This window comes from Podarcis erhardii (genome assembly GCF_964252035.2).
Source record: "Podarcis erhardii genome assembly, chromosome: 1".
NCBI lineage: Eukaryota > Metazoa > Chordata > Lepidosauria > Squamata > Lacertidae > Podarcis > Podarcis erhardii.
The window spans coordinates 32498302-32520282 of record NC_138497.1 but is presented as its reverse complement, the minus strand read 5'-3'; the positions used below and the strand labels follow the sequence as shown (position 1 = coordinate 32520282).

The window sequence follows — 21981 nt, the reverse complement described above, 5'->3', positions numbered from 1 at the left end:
GACCACACTGGACTCTTATGCTAAAAACTAATTATTAACCTACAGTAAACGTCATTCAGCACAAATCCCAGCTGAAAGTGCCTGGGTGACGGATGTTTCTGGGTAGCAGGCCAAGCTGTCATTTGGCTTTTTAATAGATAGTCTGTTCATTGTCCCACAGAATTTGAAGCTCATCTTTTTGGATTTAACAGAATAAGCCGAGCCTTCTTTTTTATTTTTCTAATAGCTGTTTAGAGGAGTGTGAATTTTTTATTTTTTTAAAATGTAGGTCTCAACGGAGCTAGTGGGACACTGCCTGCTTTACTCAGTTATAGCGTGAGTGGTCCAGTGATACCAGACATAGAATTAGGGTTCATGAGAATTTCCATTTTCACTTTTACATAGAAGCTAATTTCTCACGATTCCTAAGTTCTATTTTAAAACCTGTAGGCAACATCTATGAAAGGCTGTATTGATGAAGATGCAATTTGTGTCCTACCTGATTACCTGTTTTTCTCTCATGATCTCTGATAATTTTGACCAACATCTTTCCTCTTGCTGCCACATTTTCTGTGCAAATAAAATAAAAGTTTGCCTCTTGCCTTGCTGAGGGTAATGCTGGCAGAGCGTATCCTTGTGATGGCATCTGCGTATCAAGTAAACCTGCCTTTCTACACTTCCTGCAACCTCCTTCCTTTTTGTATCCTTCCCTCCCAGGTCTGGCAGCTGCCACCACACTAGGCACACTGAAAAGGAAAAAAGGAAAGTGACGACTATGCATATCACTTCTCCCCGTGTGGATTGGCTTCCAGGTCTGTTTACAAACTGCACAAACAACTTTCATCCCCTTGGCAAGGTCTGTCATTTATGTGGCTTGTAAACACTCCTCCAGGAGGCCAAATCACATTTGCTGAAGTAATTAGATATCTGGGACTGTGTGTATGCAACTGCAGAGGCAGCGACAAACACCCGAAGAATTATGTGTGTAAAGGGGGTCTTAGAATGTGCTACAGATGGAACTCAGCATTGCACTCACTAGTGTTTCTCCACCCAAGCAAACACAATGTGTTTTGATGACCCCCAGTCTCTGGAGTTTCTCTGTCTGAGTGAGTGAATGCACCCGGAGCAGTCAGCTGGGAAACTTGGTGGAGCTTTGGGACGCTACGCACTCATTTCTCTCTTTCTCCCTTCCTTTCCTGGCAGGGATGTGAGAGTGATCATGCCAGCAGCAGGAAAAGAGTCTGACTGGGTACCCAGTGACAGCTCTTTACCGCTCCAAACTGGTAGTGCATTTGAGCTTCAATGTTTGATCCACAACCACACCTACCAGCCATTCTCTGATTGTTCATCTGTTGCTGTATTCAATACAAAGAACTTCACAATCGGAATGCCAGTGTTGAAAATCATGGATGATGATTTTTAGAAACAACAACGCATAGAATCATAGAGTTGGAAGGAGCCCTTGGCGGTCGTCTAGTCTGCCTGGTCATTGCAGCATCTGCAATACAGGATGTGCAGTTACAACATACCTGACAGCCGCTGCTTAAATACCTCCAGTGAAGGAGAGTCCACTCTTTGAAGCAGCCTGTGCCACTGCTGAACACCTCTTACCATTAGGGAGTTTCTCCTAATGTTCAGTTGAAATCAACGACTTGGATGATGGACTCAAGGGCATCCTGATCAAATTTGCAGATGACACCAAACTGGGAGGGGTGGCTAACACCCCAGAGGACAGGATCACACTTCAAAACGACCTTGACAGATTAGAGAACTGGGCCAAAACAAACAAGATGAATTTTAATAGGGAGAAATGTAAAGTATTGCACTTGGGCAAAAAAAATGAGAGGCACAAATACAAGATGGGTGACACCTGGCTTGAGAGTAGTACATGTGAAAAGGATCTAGGAGTCTTGGTTGACCACAAACTTGACATGAGCCAACAGTGTGACGCGGCAGCTAAAAAAGCCAATGCAATTCTGGGCTGCATCAATAGGAGTATTGCATCTAGATCAAGGGAAGTAATAGTGCCACTGTATTCTGCTCTGGTCAGACCTCACCTGGAGTACTGTGTCCAGTTCTGGGCACCACAGTTCAAGAAGGACACTGACAAACTGGAACGTGTCCAGAGGAGGGCAACCAAAATGGTCAAAGGCCTGGAAACGATGCCTTATGAAGAACGGCTAAGGGAGCTGGGCATGTTTAGCCTGGAGAAGAGGAGGTTAAGGGGTGATATGATAGCCATGTTCAAATATATAAAAGGATGTCACATAGAGGAGGGAGAAAGGTTGTTTTCTGCTGCTCCAGAGAAGCGGACACGGAGCAATGGTTCCAAACTACAAGAAAAAAGATTCCACCTAAACATTTGGAAGAACTTCCTGACAGTAAGAGCTGTTCGACAGTGGAATTTGCTGCCAAGGAGTGTGGTGGAGTCTCCTTCTTTGGAGGTCTTTAAGCAGAGGCTTGACAACCATTTGTCAGGAGTGCTCTGATGGTGTTTCCTGCTTGGCAGGGGGTTGGACTCGATGGCCCTTGTGGTCTCTTCCAACTCTATGATTCTATGATTCTATTCTATGATTCTATGAAATCTGCTTCCTTGCAGTTACTACCCATTGGTTCCAGTGGAAGTAACGCGGAAGTCTGTTCCACCTTCTGCATGACACCCCATCAGATATGAGGGCTACAACCATGCAGTCCCCTCTGCTTAATCTTCACTTCTCCAAGCTAAACATATCCATCTCCTTCAACCATTAATCATAGGCCTTGACTTCCAGACCACTCACCATCCTGCTTACCTTCACATGCCACGTGTAAGAAAATGGCTCCCTGTATCACAAAGTCTTCTTCCACGCATTGGGATTTGACAGGGAGCAGAGGCAGCACGCTCATCCCCACTGCCCCCCATCAGATGTTTATGCCAGATTTGTAAGGTTAAAGTTGTCCCCTACTATCCCAGCATACTTCAACCAGCATTGGGAGCTCTCTCACCTTTTTCTCTTTCTCTAACCAGTCATGGTGAGAGGTGGAGACTATGATTATCTACTTTGTCCTCTTTAATAGTTTGATAAGGGGTTGATAACTGTGGTTAGCATTTGGAGGGATTCCTGCAGGGTTAAGGATGCCACCAAGGAAAATGTCTATCATTGGACTAATCCTGCAGAGTCAAGAAAACTGGACCCAAGAAGGGGTTTTTGTATTAGTAAATGTGTTGAGTGTAGGATTAGTAATTAAGTTTATGATTAACATTATATGGAAAGAATGGATATTGGTAATATGAGACACCATGTGATATATTTATGTGATGACTGCTCAGTCTTTTGCTATACCTGGAGGCTCTCTTTTTGTAGCTTTAAGTAATATTTTATAGTTTATTAGCCTCATAATTTAACTACTTGTCTTTGATATTGGCTGGTTTTGCATGTGATGCTTGTATGTGTGCTCTCACACACAGTTGGCCTTATGCCAGAATAAATATTTTAAGCTGCTTGGTTCCTACTTTTTCTCCTTTTCCTGAAACCACAGGGCAGACATAACCAGCAGTGGGAGAACTGAACTGTATAAACTACAATTAGAATTGCAGAGCACAGGTGGTTGAAGCTTCTATACAATTGCCAAGCTATTTTGTTTTCTCAAATGAGAGGGTATTTAAGGAAAAAGCGGGCTGAAAATGTTGCTTTCTCATTCAAATTCTTCCAGGCAATGTATTCTATTGATGCCATTTGAAGCCACAGCAATAAACAATTTAAAGCTATCCTACAGTGTTGCTGAGAAATGAATATATAACCTGATTCAGTTAGCAGTTCATTTATTGATTTAGATTAGTGTATTGGGAATAACTGTGCCCTTCAAAAGAAGCTTTCCTTTGATCACAGCTGGATTTGGCACTTGGAGCCTCAGAACAAGGTCACCAGTAACAAGCAAGTTTAAAATAAAAAGATGGTTTTAGCGTCACAGTTAAATACTGTTTCTGCAGTGGGTGTCTAAGACTTCACTAGGGAGAGAGGCATCCCATCTCTATGCTATTCAAATACAAAGAACTATTGCAATGAAAGACTGGAGTAGCCACCTCATAGCATGTAATGTATCTGAAGGTTTGGTGATCACTCCATTTTGCAATTTAATAGATAAGAAACCCCCTCCCCTCGCACCCTGTATATCTACATGCTCTACTATGTCAGATCTGCATTCTTGGGATGTAAGCTTCCATTAAAAAATAAATAATAATCACAGCCCCCGCTCTCCCCCTTCGCCACACTCATTTTCTATAATATGGTAATGATATCACCGTAGCAGTAATTACGGGTCATCTTCATTTCTTTCATCTCTGCTGGTTCTGATGGCTTCATTCCTTTGACGGAGAAGATTTGGCTCTGGGTACTGTGATTATTTTGTTAAGCATTATTCGAATAGACAGGAGTGAGAGAAATTAATCAATCCAAATGCAATTAGCATCATGTTTAACCCAGTGATGGACGTCTCAAGGTGAAACAGCCAAGGGAGTTTCAGTCATTATTATTCAATCCAGTGGCTCTTATCTAAATTATAATCAAGAGCGGTTTTATTGGCTTCAAGGCGAGGAGATGTAACTCTTTCCCTACACTTAGTGTCATGGAGATCATGGGTCAAGGAGGTCAAGCTGGCTGCTGTCAGTTTCTTGGAAGTGGGAGGTGCTCCCAATACATTCATCTTCATATTTAGGTTGGTTGAAACAAAATAGCACTTAGTGAATTTGATAGTGGTAGTTTTATGTTCTTGGCTTTTACCTTGATTGTGTTTATTAGGTGCAACAGCACAGCCTATTCCTACACAGTCTACTGAAGCCCATGGTGCTCCAATTGGCTTTGAGTACTGTAAGAGTTTTTATTCCTTTCTTGTAAAGGGGCCAGAAAGAGAAAATCCCTGAAGGAGAACCTATTACAATAGAGAAATTCCTTTGAAATTCTGAACATCTTTTCAGGTAGTCCTAATCCATCCATGCAGCGGGGGAAGAGAAGGCAAAATCACATTATGCAAGTAGAATGTCCACTTGCGCATGGACAGTTTTGGATACAGCCGATTGTTAAGTCACAGTATTTCACGATCAAGATTTGAAATACGTAGAGCAAATATTACCAGCACAATCAGCTTCTCTTCATCAGTTAAAAGTCCAGTGCTATAAATAACATGTTCCAGATATGACTCATAATTCATCTTTTATTTGTTTGTTTGTTTGTTTGTTTGTTTGTTTGTTTATTAGATTCATATACCCCTCTTCATTGAAAGATCTCAGGGCAGTTCACAAGATAAAAGCACAAATAAATAGTTGAACAGAAAAAACCAGGCCCTTTTTGCTTCATCCAGAACTCTCTGGAACTCTCTGGAACTCTTATGAGGGTGCCATTGCCATTGTAAGAGAACAAGGGTGAGTTCCATAACCTCTTTTTCTAGAAAAATAGCACTGGCAACAACCAAACAATATATTTGATACGTGAACACTGTATTCTGGAACTAGAAAGTAAAATTATAGATCTGCAATGATGAAGTGAAGCCAGTATATGTAAACAACATTCCATCCATGAATGGAAGGTGAAGGGAAGCTTTGCCCACTCGTCTGTCGTTTATTTCAACCCAACAGGAAGGTTGTATAGAACCGCAAAACAGCACACACAATTATATTTTAATCTCCATGTCTGCATTCAGTTTCTTTGGCATAAGTTGCATGTTTCAAATACTATTCATTCTGCCCTTAACAAACTTACAGGGCAAGGCTCTTATAAAAACAGAACTCTTCACTTAAGGTCCCTTAACATGCAATTTCTATGCTAATGGTCTGTGATTTTACATATAAGTGTGCTTGCAAAGCCGTGTTTCTTATAACATGGTGAACATAGCACATCAGTGAAAAGCAGTTGAGAAGTTATAAGTATTTTTATAGAGCTGCCCTTAGTTACAGCTGTGAACTGTGTATAAGAGTGCATAAAATGGCACTGGCGGTGTTGATTGTTGCTAATTGCATCAAGGAGGCTACCTTATACCAAGTTAGTCCATTGGTCTGTCTTGCTCGGTGCTGTCTACTCTTAACTGACAGCAGCTCTCCTGGGGTTTCAGGATACCAGGGATTGAACCCAGAACCTTCCTTATGCAAAACAGCTATGCTTCCACTGAGCTATGGTCCTTCCCTTAAGTGAAATGCAAATTGTTCTATCTGAACACGTTGGGCATCTTTATGCAAAAACAAGCCATCTCCCATTTCCCGTTAAGGATCCTTCAGAGTGATAGCTGCTTACATAAATGTAAGTCACTGGTTTCATTGGTTTTATCATAGTAAATCCTCCATTATTTCCTGACTATCCAGAGCTTATGACACAGTGCGGCACAGAGATACTATATGCATGAGAATGCCCTTTATGAGATGTTGGGGACCAATGAGCCCCAATCTCCAGCAGAGGGTTCTTTTCTAATTAAATTGCCATTGGAAGGAACATCCTAGCTGCAGTTTCCACTTTGGACCGAAGGCCAAACATTATGAGTCTTTGTCATTTGATTAAAAATGTTACTTAACCTTTAAATTGCTACAGATGTAAAGATAGCCCTGAGTTTCTAATGTAATCTCCTCAAAGTTAAAATCGGGAAAATCTTTGTGTAATGAAACCCATATGTCATAGTGAAAGGATGCAAAGCGCTGGCAGAGTGGGCTGCTCTCGCAGGAGATTCTGCACCCAATCTTGTTAACCAGGGCTGCTTTTGGTAATCCCTCATCTCCTCACTTGCAAGAAATCAATCTGTACTACTGAATCGCTTCAACCAACAGCCACAAAATTTACTGCGGGAGGCAGTTTGGGGACAGTTGTAGTGCGAAGGGAGACCAAGGCAACAAGGCTAAATACAGGATTGAGGGATTGAAGTTCCAAAGAGGAGATTATATTAAACTGTGCTCCACCCTCCTTAGCAACTGGGAAATTAAGCTTCCGTTTTTGGATTCGGCCTCTTCTGTCCACTACCTGGTTTGAGATCCATCTATTCTAAGGCAGAAAATTTAATTCCTGGTTCAAGAGCTTCTGTTATTTATAGCAACCCAATGGCTGTTTCCTAGGTAGTCCCAGGAAAGGGCGGATTTGTTGAAATACTCAGCTTTATTGTAACCTAGGCCGATTACATCCTAAATTGTTGTTTTCTGTGGTCTTTAGAGCCCCCACTTCCCCATCTAACTGAGGAGATTAATTTGTAATCGAGCTATTGCAGTTGTATCCATTGTTGGTTTTCTATTGTAGTGATAGAGAGAGTAAATTTTGCCTGGATAGGGCAATTCATGCTTCTCTTTCATGCTTTGGTTTTTTGCTGGAATGATAAAAAATTGTATGATGCCCCACCTCCAGTAGGCAAGTCCCTTGGATTAAGTATATTTTTTAAAATATTCCAATGTAATCTAGTATAATTTTGTTTATCTGTTTTATTTGAAAACGTACCTGTACTACGTAACTGGCTTCCCTCATTCCCATGGGTAGTCAGTAGCGACAACTAATACTGTAAGTTTCCCTGACAACAATTGCATTTAGGATGTTGACTGCACTTTCTTCTCTTCCTTGTTTCTCAACCAAAATAAGCATATCTGGAATTAGATTTTTAATGAGGTGGGGGGAAATGTTGAACTGGACCAATGCTAAACAAAAAGAACCATTTAGCATAAGAAACATTTTTGGGTTTCCTTCCCAAAGTGGGGTAAACTACAGGGAGGGGGGCAACCCAGAGGGAAGAGTGCCCAAAATATTGGGAAAGAGCACTATCCTGTCTGAATTTGCCTATTACCAGCGATATACTGCGAAGGAAGGAGTGCGTGTCTGGGTAGATCAGCTGCTAGACAATCAGCACACCCAAAGAAAGTAGCAAAATGCAGAAACTTCTCTGCACAATTTGGATGGCCCTTGCTTATTTGATGGCTATAAGCACCTTACCTTAGTTTTGTATTATAGCTTTTAAAATTTAAAGCCTAGTTGACTCCTAAGTGTGTATTGAGAAGAGGAATACAGAATAGCAGAAGGCTGTCTCCTGCTCCTAATGGGATTTCGTAGCAGCATGTGCGAGTTTGTTTCAGAAGTCAGAAATGAACAGATGTTGGTATAAATTACCTCTGTGTCTGATGTCTTGCAAATTAAAAGCGCGGTTGGCATCACTAAACAATTTCACCAGGTGGGGGGGGGAGGGCGAGCCGGGTGGTGATTATTGTAGCAGGTCGGTAAGAATCTTTAAGCTGCGGCAGAGCAGGATAGCAAGGATAAAGGAATGAAGAATAAAATGAGAGGTCTGTGAATTAATCAGAAATGTTAACATCTCCGATGACAAGCGAACAGGAGGGCACGTGCTCAGGAGCAGCCCCCAACTCACAGTAATTTCACTTGGAGCGCAGAACTAGTCAGTGCGCGCAGCCTGATTTATAGGGTGCAGCCCTCTTCAGGGGCGCCTAGTTGTCACACATTCGTATATCTCCTATATGGGACTGGGGCTGTGGAAAACTTCCACTCCATCAGTTGATAATGCTGCAGTTTGACATTACTCGAGCAAGAGCAGGGCATGAGATTTAATTCAAAGCCAACTTTCTTGAACCTCAAACTTCCAGTGATGATGTTTTTAAGTTATTAGGGTTTATCCCCTTTATACAAATTAGGGGAAAATGCCCCCCCCCTCCCGGAGTGTCTCACTGCACTTTTTAAGTCTCTGAACTTCACATATATGGTGTAATCGTGGCAAAATTTGAAATAGGAAATGATAGTCTTCAGGTTACACAGCAAGGTTCAATATAGTTGACTGTTTTTCTGCAACTAAATTTTGGTTGAGTGAATATGGTTTCATGTTTTCTATTTTCTGTGTTCATTGAGGTTATGTGATTGCTTCAGGGCCCCTCAACACCACTTCGGCACATTTAATAAGTATTTGGATGGTGCAGTAAAGTTGGGTTTCTGGTGTGGGAAAACAATCACGTGACCATTTTTAAATCAATATTCACTCAACCTGCACCTTACTTAATTACAGTCCTGTGAATTGGACCTGACTTAAGGGTATTATTATATACATGTTCTAGATCAGTAGTGGAGAACCTCTGGCCCACAGAAGTGTCATCTGCCCTAACACCTGATGTCAGTTGTAGGTAAAGATGCTTCTAAGTGAAAAGGAATTTACAAGCCCCATTGGTCAGTTGAGCCCCTTTTAAAGCCATCTAAGTTAGCGAGTAGCTTAGTTTAACAGTCAAGTGTTTGAAGGAGTGCTTCCTTCTGTTTGTACAAAATTGTACACAATATTGAAGTGTGGTTGCAGCTTAGATTTGTATAATGACACTACAGTATTAGCAGTTTTATTTTCAGTCTTACGACATGGAGTTTTCACAGCTGCCATAGATTGAACCAGTGTTTTCACTAAGCTGTCCACCACAACCCCAAGATGCCACATTGAATTGATGCAATAATACAGGAAACTCCCCACTTGTGTGCGATCTACTTGCGCACGACCTCAGGGCCAGGAACCTGGAAGAGGCAGGTGGATCGTGAGAAGACCCTCAGAGGCCAAAGAAGACATCCTTTTTGTGCTCTGGGGAGGGTCTCCTTGCAAGCTATGAGGTCTCCCTAGGGTGCTCCCCACTTAAACACATTTCACTTATGTGCGCAGGGGCCCAGAATGTAACCCCCACATAAGTGGGGAGTTGCCTGTTCTGCCCTTGCAGCCAAACCCTCCACTCTCAGGATTGGGTTGTCTGGCCTTCCTAGTAAAGGATCCCACAGGGAATTTTGATGCCTAGGAGTCTTTGCAATATATTAGCCCTCTGTCTGCATATAACCTATCCACCACAATGAATGGGCATTTTACTTATTAGTTAAGAATGGGGAGACAGCATGCAAGGGAAAGTGTTTGTGTATTTTCTCTTTGAAATTTTGGTCTTTGGGACACCTGCAGCTAAAACCTTGGAACTCCAAGTCAGAAATGTTTCTGGAGGAAAGTAGCTGTGTAAAAGCTCTGTGATGCTTTTCACAGAGATTGATGACACACAGGGAAGCATATATATACTTTGCCTTGCTGTATTAAGCACTCAGGGAATGACAATACAGCGTGAGAGGGTAGAGCACAGCTCTGTAAACTCTACTTTAACACACCATCCATAGATGAACTACTTTGAGGGAATATAAACTCCATTTACGTTATAGCATCCAGGGACTATCACTGCCAAGGGAGAGTGGAAGTGCTGTCTCATTTATGTTTAAGATCATATGCAGCCAGGGACAAGTAATCTTGAAATGGAGGGAGACAGAGGTCCATAATCTCTGAAGGGTTATAGCATCCAGGAAGAGATGCCCTGAGGAGGAGCAATAGCACTCTAGATTATACTATTCATAGATGGATATAGCAGGAAAACTGAAAGGGGGAACCTGAAGCTAGCCGCAGAGGAAATAAAGGAAGTGGGTGTAGTAAGAAATGAGACAGCTTGTGAGTATTACAGCTGAGCTTTGACGTTTTCAGTGCTTGGCCTGCAATTCCAGACTGCTAGGAACTCAGAACCGCAGCACAGATTTATTGCTTCACTTTATATCTTTTTTGCTACCTCTTGGCACCAGAAAGCCATTTTAAATGAAGTTCACAAGTGGGGTTAAATATTGTAAATTATCCAGCTCTACTTGTTTTATGTTAAGCCTTTCCCCCCTTTCTTTCTTGTGATTTCAGCAAGAGAAATGACTCGAGGGAAATTTCTAAACATCCTGGAAAAACCCAAAAAGTAGCTGAATATGGAGTTTGGAAAGAAATACACCTGGCTGCTGGAAGACGACCAGAATTTCCCCAAATGCCTGATGCTTACAGAAATGCTCTCTTGCCTCACCTCTTTTCTGAAGAGACACATCCAGGTTATTTTGGCAAGGACAGACAACAGTTCCCCAGCAGAACAATTTGACCTGCCTGCCTCTTTACTACCCCTACACGTTTTGCTAGAATAATTTTATGCCAGTCGTGTCCAAATGGATACATTCATTCATCCGCAATTGGCAACAGCATATTTTTTAAAATAAAAGCAGAGTTGCTTTTTATTACCTGGTTCTGTGACACAGGCCTGTACATCACACGGCATATACAAGTATATGTCTGCATGCATGTGCATGTCCCTCTTTTCCTTTTGGGACAAGAACTCAACATGAATAATGCCACACGGAAGAAGCCACCACAAGTGTGGTCCTGAATGAAAACTAATTTTTATTTATTTATTTTTTACATTTTGGCTAATCTCAAGACTGCAAAACATGTTTGATTTCCTTCCAAGTTAGCTGTATGTATTGGCCACAAACATTGCAGATAAGATGATGCGGTTTCCTCTTCCCAAAGCTCACATAGCCTCAGGTGCTGAGTGGGATTGGGAGCCACATGCCAACATGTAATATGAATTAATGGATGTATGTTTGTTTGAATATATATTTGTCTCTTAGGGTGGGAAATGTGGAAGGGGCCTTTCTAAATAATGAAAGAAAATATCCTCCAATCGTTAATACCCAGAAGATGGTTCTTCAAAATTGGTTTCTCTTACAAAGAAACATATTGGAGAGATGTCATTATTGTATCACTTGAATCACATCTCCCCCACCCACCCACAAGCAATAAATTGCTTGTCCACAAGATGCATGGTTAGGATATTGTATTATGAAGTTGCTAGTTAAACATTTGAGGATAATCCAGCCAGAAGCAAGCAGTTTTAAGTCCCATGCATCTCAGTGGGGAGATTGAACCTCTCTCATTCTGAAATAAGTGGGATTCAAGAGAGCTTAACTTTGGGTGTGGCCTGAATATTCTACTGAAAACGCTATATAGATTTCACTTTTCCCCAGGGCAGAACAAAGCATTTATGTTGTGGGCACTGGATATACATTGAAATATTTCAGCACAGAGACCTTAGAGTGTCCTTTTCAATTTGCAGGTGATACAGGGTAAGCTTGGAGCTGTACGAATAAACTATAATGAACTAACTATATATATGCAATTTCACATGATCCTGCAAGCAATTCTGTGTTAAGGCACTTTGTACAGTACACAAGTGAGAGATCTCTGTTGCAGGGCACCTGCCAGTTTCAGCTGTAAATCCTTGGGTATCTGTCTATATCCAATAACAAGAGGGACTTTTCAAAGCATAAGAAGTTTAGCAAAATCTTCACTTGTTTAAGTAATGGTCACATATGGTCACAATATGCACGACTGGGGCTCAAATATGAGGTTGCATTGCTGTGGGAGCAAAAATGCATATAATGGTGAACAATGAGATTGGAAGCAAGAGAAACTGTTGTTGGCCAGCGAAATGTTGATGAAATGTTTTTCATGTTGACCTAATGCTTATATTTGTTTAGGAATATTGAAATTCTTGCATCTATTTTATATATTTGTGGCTTTTCATATGTATATAGTAAACATCACAAAATGGGTTTTTGTGTACATGTTGAAGTTACGTTGGGACAGAGAGTTCTGAACTCTCCCATTGAAAGCAATGGGATGTGAAAGTGTTTAGCTCCAGTTTCATCATGCTCTGTATATTTGTTTTTATTGTGAAGGTTCTTGAAACACATTTTTTGAGGTTGTGAAACTGAAAAGTTTAGGCAACACCTAGGGTAACTTCACATTACCAGCCTAGTCATGAATCACCATTTTTAAAATTAGTTGTTAAAAAGCATTTCCTTTTTATTCTGGAAACTTTTATCCTTCATAGATAGGGCAGTAATCTGTATATGCCCTAGTGTTGGGATATTTATATATTTATATTTTTGAGTCTTGGATATGATGGGAATGTATTTTTATAAATAGTAGTAATACTTGATCGGGTTGTCTTGAACAAGTAACTTGTATGTTATAGCTCCATGTTCTTAAAATAAATAAAGATTAAACAATGCATTTTCAAAAGCATGTGAAATAAGGAATTTTGTTTTACCAGTGATTTTTAGCCAAATATCAGTTTGATTCTATGTATCCCCCAGCTGGGAATTACTTATATATTTCATTAATGAATTGCTTCCCATAGAGTAGCCTGAGCCAATTTAACAATAAAAATGTATCTTAAAAACAATTTGAAGTCTAAGTATAATTACAGGGATAGAAATCTCAACCTCAAATGCTTGTTGGGAAGTCTAATTATAATTACAGGGATAGAAATCTCAACCTCAAATGCTTGTTGGGAGAAGAAAGGTCTTCAACAGATGCTAAAAAGAAAATAGAAACGGTGCCCATATGCAACACTGGAAATTTGCCAGGTGCCAGGCACACGTGGGTGGCGCTGTGGGTTAAACCACAGAGCCTAGGACTTGCCGATCAGAAGGCTGGTGGCTCGAATCCAAAGTGCAAGTAGATAAATAGGTACTGCTCCGGCGGGAAGGTAAACGGCGTTTCCATGCGCTGCTCTGGTTCGCCAGAAGCAGCTTAGTCATGCTGGCCACATGACCCGGAAGCTGTCTGCGGACAAACGCCGGCTCCCTCGGCCAGTAAAGCGAGTAAACCCCAGAGTCGGCCGCGACTGGACCTAATGGTCAGGGGTCCCTTTATCAGGCACTTGCATCCAAGTGAAGATGCCCCGTCGCCAGAATGGCGCCTGACGTCTCCACCATCTGGAGGTGCATGCCTGGGGAGCCTTGGATCTTGACTGTTTTCACACACTAGCAACACTTTCTGTAGAATTCTACCTGCTATATTTTATCTGCACAAACAGAATTAATTTCAGGAACCTAAAAGTCATATTGAAAAATACGACTTTTGAGCCGTCTGGCCGAAAAAATGGCAACCAGGCATTCCATTTTGGCAACTGTAACCCTGGTTTAAGGAGCTATTTGGCATCTAGCTTATATATCTGAGTTTCTAACGCTGCCCGTATGGTATAGGGAGAGAGTTCTAAAGGACAGGTTCCTACCGTCGTATCAGGAGGTCTGTTCTATGCAATGTATCTGCAGAAGGCCCTCACCTGCAGAGCAGTGATCAACTGATTGTATAAGGGGTGAGATAATTTTTCAGGTATCCTGATCCCAAGCTAAATAGGGCTTTGAATACCAAAATCAGCACATTAAACTTAGGCCAGTAGTGAATTGGCAGCCGGGGCAATTCTTTCAGCAGCAGCATAGTATGAAAGTGATACTCTGCACCAGGATGTTGCACTAGCTACAGATTCTGGGCAGCCCCACATAAAGCTCAGTGTGGTAAGTCATCTAGAGTTACCATACATGGTTAACCCTGGTCAGGATATCCTGCTCTGGAAGCAGTCCTAACTGTCTTACTAGATGAAGCTGCTGAAAGACGCTTCTAGCCATTGAGGTCACTTGGGCCTCTAGTGACAAAAGTTTCATATTTGGAATTGGTTATATAAAACCATAGGAAGAGAGTACAATTAAAATGTCACAGTTAAAGTTCACCTGAGTTTGAGACTTGAAAATCAGAATTTAGTTACTTTATAAAGAGTAAGACTTGCGCTCTCTCAGTCTACATCCCTAAATATCCTCTATAACAACCGTATGAAATTTTGAGTACAGTCTCAAGTTTCTTTTGTATTTTAACATCCAAATAATAAATAGAGCAAGATGGATTCTGGTCTTTCAGGATGCCCAATTCACTTGCTTTCATACATTTAGAGCAAAGTCATTTTGTATTAATTAAGTCTGGCAAATGTTGGAGTGTTTTGAGATAATTACGGAAGGTGTCTTCCTTCGGGTTGACTTGAATCTCCTATGGTCCACAATGGAAAGTGTAGCTTTGTAATAACGGGGAGGTTATCTAATTAGCAATTCAATTTAATCTGGTTTAAAATATTATTCAGTAATCATAGCTGCATGGTGTTACTAAAGGATAGAGTTAATTGAAAGCCTTAGCTGTGCATTTCCATACCTTAATAAGCTTGGAGAATAGGAGACATTCAAAGAGAAAAATGTTACATTCAAGTGTACCCTGTTGATCCTATTAAATCTTTTAGCAGCCCTTAATATCCTGAAGCACTAGGTTCTGATGTTGCAAGTGCAGAACGTGGCAGACTTTTGTGTGACAGCTTCCTAGGGGGTCTTCTCCTACCAGTTGCTGTGGAACAACAGTGGAAGAGAGCTGTTTCCTCCATGCCCTGGCTGGTGAGTTTCCCATAGGAATATGATCGAGTCAGGGTGTGAAGCAGAATGTTATATTAAATAGGCCAGGTGTGGAAAATCTTTGGCCCTTGAGATGTTGCTGAACTACAACTCCCATCAGCCCCAGCAAGCATGGCAGATGGGCAAGATGAAGGATGAAATGGCTTGTCCAGCGGCAGTGGAGCTGCAACACTAGTTTCCTAGCAGGTTTGTCATTGGTACTCACAGAGAGAGGGGGTTGGAGAGGTCAGCAAAGTCAATCCGGTGTTTCCTCCCATGCATCTGCACTGCCCTGCTCTCCCCCTTCCCACTCCTAGTAAGCAGCAGTGACACAACTGCCAGGTAGCTAATATCACAGATCTACCCCACAGTGGGAGGCCATGCCTGCTAGGTCTTAGGACATAGGTAGTAAAGGAGAGACATCACCTTGCCGACCAAGGTCTGTATAGTTAAAGCTATGGTTTTCCCAGTAGTAATGTATGGAAGTGAGAGCTGGACCATAAAGAAGGCTGATCGCCAAAGAATTTATGCCTTTGAATTATGGTGCTGGAGGAGACTTGAGAGTCCCATGGACTGCAAGAAGATCAAACCTCTCCATTCTGAAGGAAATCAGCCCTGAGTGCTCACTGGAAGGACAGATCGTGAAGCTGAGGCTCCAATACTTTGGCCACCTCATGAGAAGAGAAGACTCCCTGGAAAAGACCCTGATGTTGGGAAAGATTGAGGGCACAAGGAGAAGGGGACGACAGAGTACGAGGTGGTTGGACAGTGTTCTCAAAGCTACCAGGGTGAGTTTGACCAAACTGCGGGAGGCAGTGGAAGACAGAAGTGTCTGGCGTGCTCTGGTCCATGGGGTCACGAAGAGTCGGACACGACTAAACGACTAAACAACAACTGTACAGATAATTAAGATGTAGATTTATACATCAGCTATCTAACACCTTAATTTAGGGTGGAGGGAGCCCTTTTTGTTTTCACAAACAACTGACCTACTTTAAAATTATCCAGCAATCTACTAATAGATCTGCATTTAGCTGCTGCCAGCCCCTGCTCTGCATAATTCTAGTGGCACCCTGAAGATAGCAGCAGGGTGAACATCTAGACTCTCTCCATTAAAATGGAATATCATTTAGTAGAGCGTGAGACTCTTAATCTCAGGGTCATGGATTTGAGCCCTACAGTGGGCAAGATTCCTGCATTGCAGAGGCTTAGACTAGGTGGCACTTGTGGCCCCTTTCAACTCTACAAAGTCTTCTATTCTATTCTATTCTATTCTATTCTATTCTATTCTATTCTATTCTATTCTATTCTACCCACAGTTTAAAATGGTGTGTGTGTGTGTAAAATCTCATCAAACTGTTTCCAGGATGTGACTCCAGACATTTCTATGCATCACCATTTTAGCACTTCAGTGGTTTTGTTCTAAGTAAAGTTCAGAAAATATGTCATCTGAAAACTGGTGATTATCCAGCTTGGGCACTAGAGCCACGTGTAGCAGCAGAGAAAGTGAAAAGTCATGTAAAATGTGCAATTAGTTCCCATGTTTCACAGCTGAAAGTATTTTGACCTTGCTGGGGACCCCAAGGCATTGCATTCCATACTTCCTTTCACTTTATCATTGGTAACCCAGCGTCACAGCGTGATCAGAGCAGCTAATGCAATAAACAGATTAAAAACAATAACCCGTTTTGCATTGTTCTTTGGCCCAGTGCTGTGATCAGAGCAGTTGACTCCAGTCAACTGACTTCCATGCAGAATGAGGCTTTTGTTGTTGTTGATCGGTTTGTGTTGCTGACCCCTGACCTCCATGCTGACTCTTCCAGCACTGCTCCCTGGCGAACAAGACACTGGAGCTTCCTGTTGTCTCTGTTACAGACACTAGCTGAGAGAAAGCAAAACAGAAAAGGTGATTCTGCTATACCTAAACATTCACTGTTGAATAAATCGTTCTTACTTCACCAGTCCCCCAAAAAGCTGTTTGTTGTCAGAGGAAGTAGAAAAGAAATGGGAATACTTTTTGAGGGCAACAATAGCCACAGAACTTTTTCTCCTTTTTTTGTAACAGCACGTTGTACTGTTAATCTTGTCCTTTTATGAAAGCCAGGGTGGGTGGCTCAGGAATCACATATTTTTCAGCTCTGTACTACAGTTTTCTCAATGCATTGCTGCATTTTTTTAATTCAGAAGAGAACAATGTCCTATTTTTTGCAGCACCAAAATATCTCAGGCTATCCAGAATTATTGGCAAAGGCTGCCTCAGACAAAATAGAAAGCATTAGATGTCATACTTTGAGATGGTTTATACATTGGATCACCAACACAGTGCCCACAAGAACACAGGTACCTGCAGAGACCTTCCCTGGCACTCAGAGGGTCCCACCTCCCACAAAAAAGACTTGAAAAAAGCCTTCTAGTCAAATGTCCCCATGGGCCTAAACAGTATGCAAGGCAGTCAGTGACCAGATGAAACTTTTGACCTGTTTATATCCAATGCATTTATCATAGAATCATAGAATTGTGGAGTTGGAAGGGATCACAAGGGTCATCTAGTCCAACCTCCTGCAATGCAGGAAATTTTTTGCCCAACATGGAGTTTGAACCCCCATGACCCTGAGACTAAGAGTCTCATGCTCTGTGACTGAGCTCACCCTCTTCTCATATCTAATACAAATCCACTCAAATCAACAGTCCCTTCTTGACATTATTCATTCTCATAACTCTATAAATGATCTAGAATACATTATTGTCTAGAGACACACCAGAGCTATACAGAGTGCCATGAATCCCACTAGCAGTGCTATTTATTCCTAAACTTCTCAGTATTTGAGCATCTTAGATGTTTTTTGTGCCATTCAGATCCAGGGAATATGAACGTATAAAAATTCAGCAGCCCATGTTTGCTGCTAGTGTTCATCTGTTTTTTGTAGAATAGTTCTTCTTCCAGTTGGTGTTCCAAACAAGTACCTAGTATTGAATCAAACAAATTCAGGTATGTGACTAGCTGTTTGTGGACAGTGTTATCAACATTGCTCTGAAACAGTGCCCCCAAAAGGCCAATTTAAAAAAGCTGTTCCTATCACCTTTACTAAACAGGATGATTTTTTCAGTTTTTTAATTACAGTGGTACCTCGGGTTACATACGCTTCAGGTTACAGACTCCGTTAACCCAGAAATAGTGCTTCAGGTTAAGAAGTTTGCTTCAGGATGAGAACAGAAATCGTGTTCCAGCGGTGCGGCAGCAGCAGAAGGCCCCATTAGCTAAAGTGGTGCTTCAGGTTAAGAACAGTTTCAGGTTAAGAACGGACCTCCGGAACGAATTAAGTACTTAACCCGAAGTACCACTGTACTTCATTACTATTGTCATTAGTTTTTCAAAATGCACACACCTGCACAAGGGGCATAGATGAAAGGGAGGAAACATTAGGTTAAAGAATATCAAATTAGTCCTTATGGCACACAATTTTTCATTTTTCAAATATTTAATAGGTTATATATGCTTGCCTTCCTGGGGAGATTAAGCTAGCGCCTCTGTTTGCTGGACCATCATTTAAAATGCTGCGAATGAAAAAGATTGGAAGGTAAGTCCATTTCTGAGCCTATCCTGTTAAGTATATTACCTTCTATTTCCTTTCCCGTCACCTATGCCAAGGTCAATTGAACATCACTCTCTGTTGTGAATCCATTAAAAGCAATTATATTCTTTCTGGAAAACTGCACAGTTGTGATTGCACTATGGAATGCAGAATACAGAGTAAGTAGAGAGAAGGAACCCAGTAACTTGAGAAAAAGGCAAGAGAATAGTTCTCAAGGCTACAGAGTCACCTGAAAGCATGTTGGGACGTTATATATTTGCATTCAAGTTTAGGAACCCTGCTGTTTGTGTGAAGCTTCCAATGTAACCATCAGCCATTCCTTAGTTCCCAGTCCATATATCTCTCTAGGCTTTTTATTCTCCTAATTCCTTTTCCATGAGTCCCAGACCTAGAATAGCTGGGAATGGCAAGCGGTGGCGAACGGTGGTGAGCGCATGAGAGATTCACATGGAAATTTGCCCCACTGACAGCATGTGCTTCCTGAGTCAGCGTTACTGTTTCAGCTGATCACTTCACAAGGAATAAGCCTTTCCCCAAAACTGGTCTGAAGTCCAGTGACCCAGGTGAGCGTGGAATAGCCGACGGCAAACTGATTGGCAGGAAGGAAAGAGAGGAGAAAGGCTGCGATAGAAGCGTGAGGAGAAGAGGAATGTGGACAGTAGAGGAAGAATAGGACGGGTCAAGGACAGGCTTTGCCCCTGGCAATTACTAGCTGACGTGAGACCTCCTGGCGTCCTTCCCTTTGGGTCCCTATGAGGTAGTAGTCGGAGGCTGTTTTCTCATTGCCTGTCCACTTCCCTTGCTTTCCCCCCCTTCCAGTCTGTGGCAGCTCTTGTTGCATTTGTCGTGCAGGCCGCACTGGCTGTTGCTTGTTAGGAGAATTTGCTGCCCCCCCCCCGCCAAAGTCAGGCCTATGGTAAGAGCCGTGTGAAGCGGAAGACAATTAGGGGCTTATTAGTGTCCCGGGGAGACGTGTAACTTGTGTTGCTGGGACTTACCAAAACAGCGAGAGTCTTATGGGCAAGCTCCAGCCGAGAAAAGACTGAGGGATTGTCTCACCTAATTATGGGGAATGGGCCTCTTTGTGTTTGTGATTCGGTACGGTTGTCCGATCGCTTTTCTCCGGCTGCTGGCTCAGGCCGAGCTGGAAGTGTGCTAATTAGAAGAGAAATGGACGTAGTGATCCTGTCAGCTCTTGTTACCGGCAGGGACAAAGCAGAATATTATTCTGAGGCACTGTTTTGTGAGTGTCCCTCTCCCAGCTCTCATTAGGGGAAAAGGCGGGCGGCTGGGTGGGGAGGGAGGGGATCCTACCACATGGACGGGCTAATGGAGCCCAGGCACCGTTACTGTGCTAATTAACGGGCTCAAGCAAGGCCTTCGCCAACCAGCAGCCGCGGCCATTACACCCGGAGACTCCACCACCTCAACCAACTGGCTAAGGTGAGAGGAAGCGCCTCGACCGAGCTGAACGCCAGGTGCTTGGCCACGTTCCTGTTCTTAATAGGGTTGGATCCAGATGTTATTAGTTACTAGTTGTTGTTATTATTATTTATTAAATTTGTATACCGCCCTATACCCATAGATTCAGGGTGGTTCACAACATAAAATTCCAATATAAAAAAACACAACACAAAATACATAAGAAAAACAAAGACAACCCAATAATCCCCCTTTCCACAACACATTCTAAAAGGGCATCAGATGTCAATCAGCCAAAGGCCTGGTTAAAGAGGCACCTTTTCACCTGGCGCCTAAAGGTGTATATTTGAACCTCCCTGGCCCCATTGAAATCAATGAGATAAATTAGTGGTGATGTACCTGAATTCCCATTGATTTCAGTGGAGGAAAAATGTCAACTTCCTTAGTCTTGATCCCGCTCTCAGTCCCAACAAGAGAACAGAAATGAGGTTTGTCCAAGTGAGCCTTGGGTGGGTTGTGTTAGACTCCAAAATATTCAGCCTCGAAGTCTGAGCACTGCAGAACTACTTGATTCGGTTCTGGTTTCTTCGTGATGAATACAATCAGTCTACTTATACTTAACACATATTTCCAAGATGTGAAATGGGCATGAGGGTAACATAATGCCTTGCAGGTAGCAAGAGATTTTAACCTCCATCACATGAGCAGCTTTAATTGTTATTTATTATGTAACGTTGTTGTTGTTTAGTCGTTTAGTTGTGTCCGACTCTTCGTGACCCCATGGACCAGAGCACGCCAGGCACCTCTGTCCTCCACTGCCTCCCGCACTTTGGTCAAACTCATGCTGGTAACCTCGAAAACACTATCCAACCATCTCGTCCTCTGTCGCCCCCTTCTCCTTGTGCCCTCCATCTTTCCCAACATCAGGGTCTTCTCCAGGGAGTCTTCTCTTCTCATGAGGTGGCCAAAGTACTGGAGCCTCAGCTTCATGATCTGTCCTTCCAGTGAGCACTCAGGGCTGATTTCCTTAAGAATGGATAGGTTTGATCTTCTTGCAGTCCATGGGACTCTCAAGAGTCTCCTCCAGCACCATAATTCAAAAGCATCAATTCTTCGGCGATCAGCCTTCTTTATGGTACAGCTCTCACTTCCATACATCACTACTGGGAAAACCATAGCTTTAACTATACGAACCTTTGTTGGCAAGGTGATGTCTCTACTTCTCAAGATGCTGTCTAGGCCTGTCATTGCTTTTCTCCCAAGAAGCAGGTGTCTTTTAATTTTGTGGCTGCTGTCACCATCTGCAGTGATCATGGAGTCCAAGAAAGTAAAATCTCTCACTGCCTCCATTTCTTCCCCTTCTATTTGCCAGGAGGTGATGGGACCAGTGGCCATGATCTTCGTTTTTTTGATGTTGAGCTTCAGACCATATTTTGTGCTCTCCTCTTTCACCCTCATTAAAAGGTTCTTTAATTCCTCCTCACTTTCTGCCATCAAGGTTGTGTCGTCTGCATATCTGAGGTTGTTGATATTTCTTCCGGCAATCTTAATTCCGGCTAGGGATTCATCCAGCCCAGCCTTTCACATGATGAATTCTGCATATAAGTTAAATAAGCAGGGAGACAAAATATAGCCTTGTCATACATCTTTCCCAATTTTGAACCAATCAGTTGTTCCATATCCAGTTCTAACTGTAGCTTCTTGTCCCACATAGAGATTTCTCAGGAGACAGATGAGGTGATCAGGCACTCCCATTTCTTTAAGAACTTGCCATAGTTTGCCGTGGTCGACACAGTCAAAGGCTTTTGCATAGTCAATGAAGCAGAAGTAGATGTCTTTTTGGAACTCTCTAGCTTTCTCCATAATCCAGCACATGTTTGCAATTTGGTCTCTGGTTCCTCTGGCTC

The 21981-nt window shown here is 42.3% G+C and overlaps 1 protein-coding gene and 1 long non-coding RNA gene across 4 annotated transcripts in view; both read left to right on the top strand.

Moving 5' to 3' along the window:
• The window catches only part of LIN52 (lin-52 DREAM MuvB core complex component), a 38846-nt gene extending 25979 nt beyond the window's left edge, over positions 1-12867 (top strand). The window contains exons 6-7 of one of the 3 annotated variants that reach the window (XR_014157779.1): positions 9032-9093; positions 10660-12867. Coding sequence is in view for 1 of the 3 variants with exons in the window: in XM_081867131.1 (XP_081723257.1) it covers positions 10660-10715 (56 nt within the window). In the remaining 2 variants the exon portion in view is untranslated. Of the gene's footprint in view, positions 1-4757; positions 5542-5594; positions 8618-9031; positions 9094-10659 lie in introns of those variants that run through there. The other 2 variants (XR_014157780.1, XM_081867131.1) reach the window with 2 other exon arrangements.
• Positions 12868-18744: 5877 nt separating this feature from the next.
• The window catches only part of LOC309345451, a 35190-nt gene continuing 31953 nt past the window's right edge, over positions 18745-21981 (top strand). The window contains exon 1 of the long non-coding RNA XR_014158238.1: positions 18745-19409. This is a non-coding gene — a long non-coding RNA (uncharacterized lncRNA). The remainder of the gene's footprint in view (positions 19410-21981) is intronic.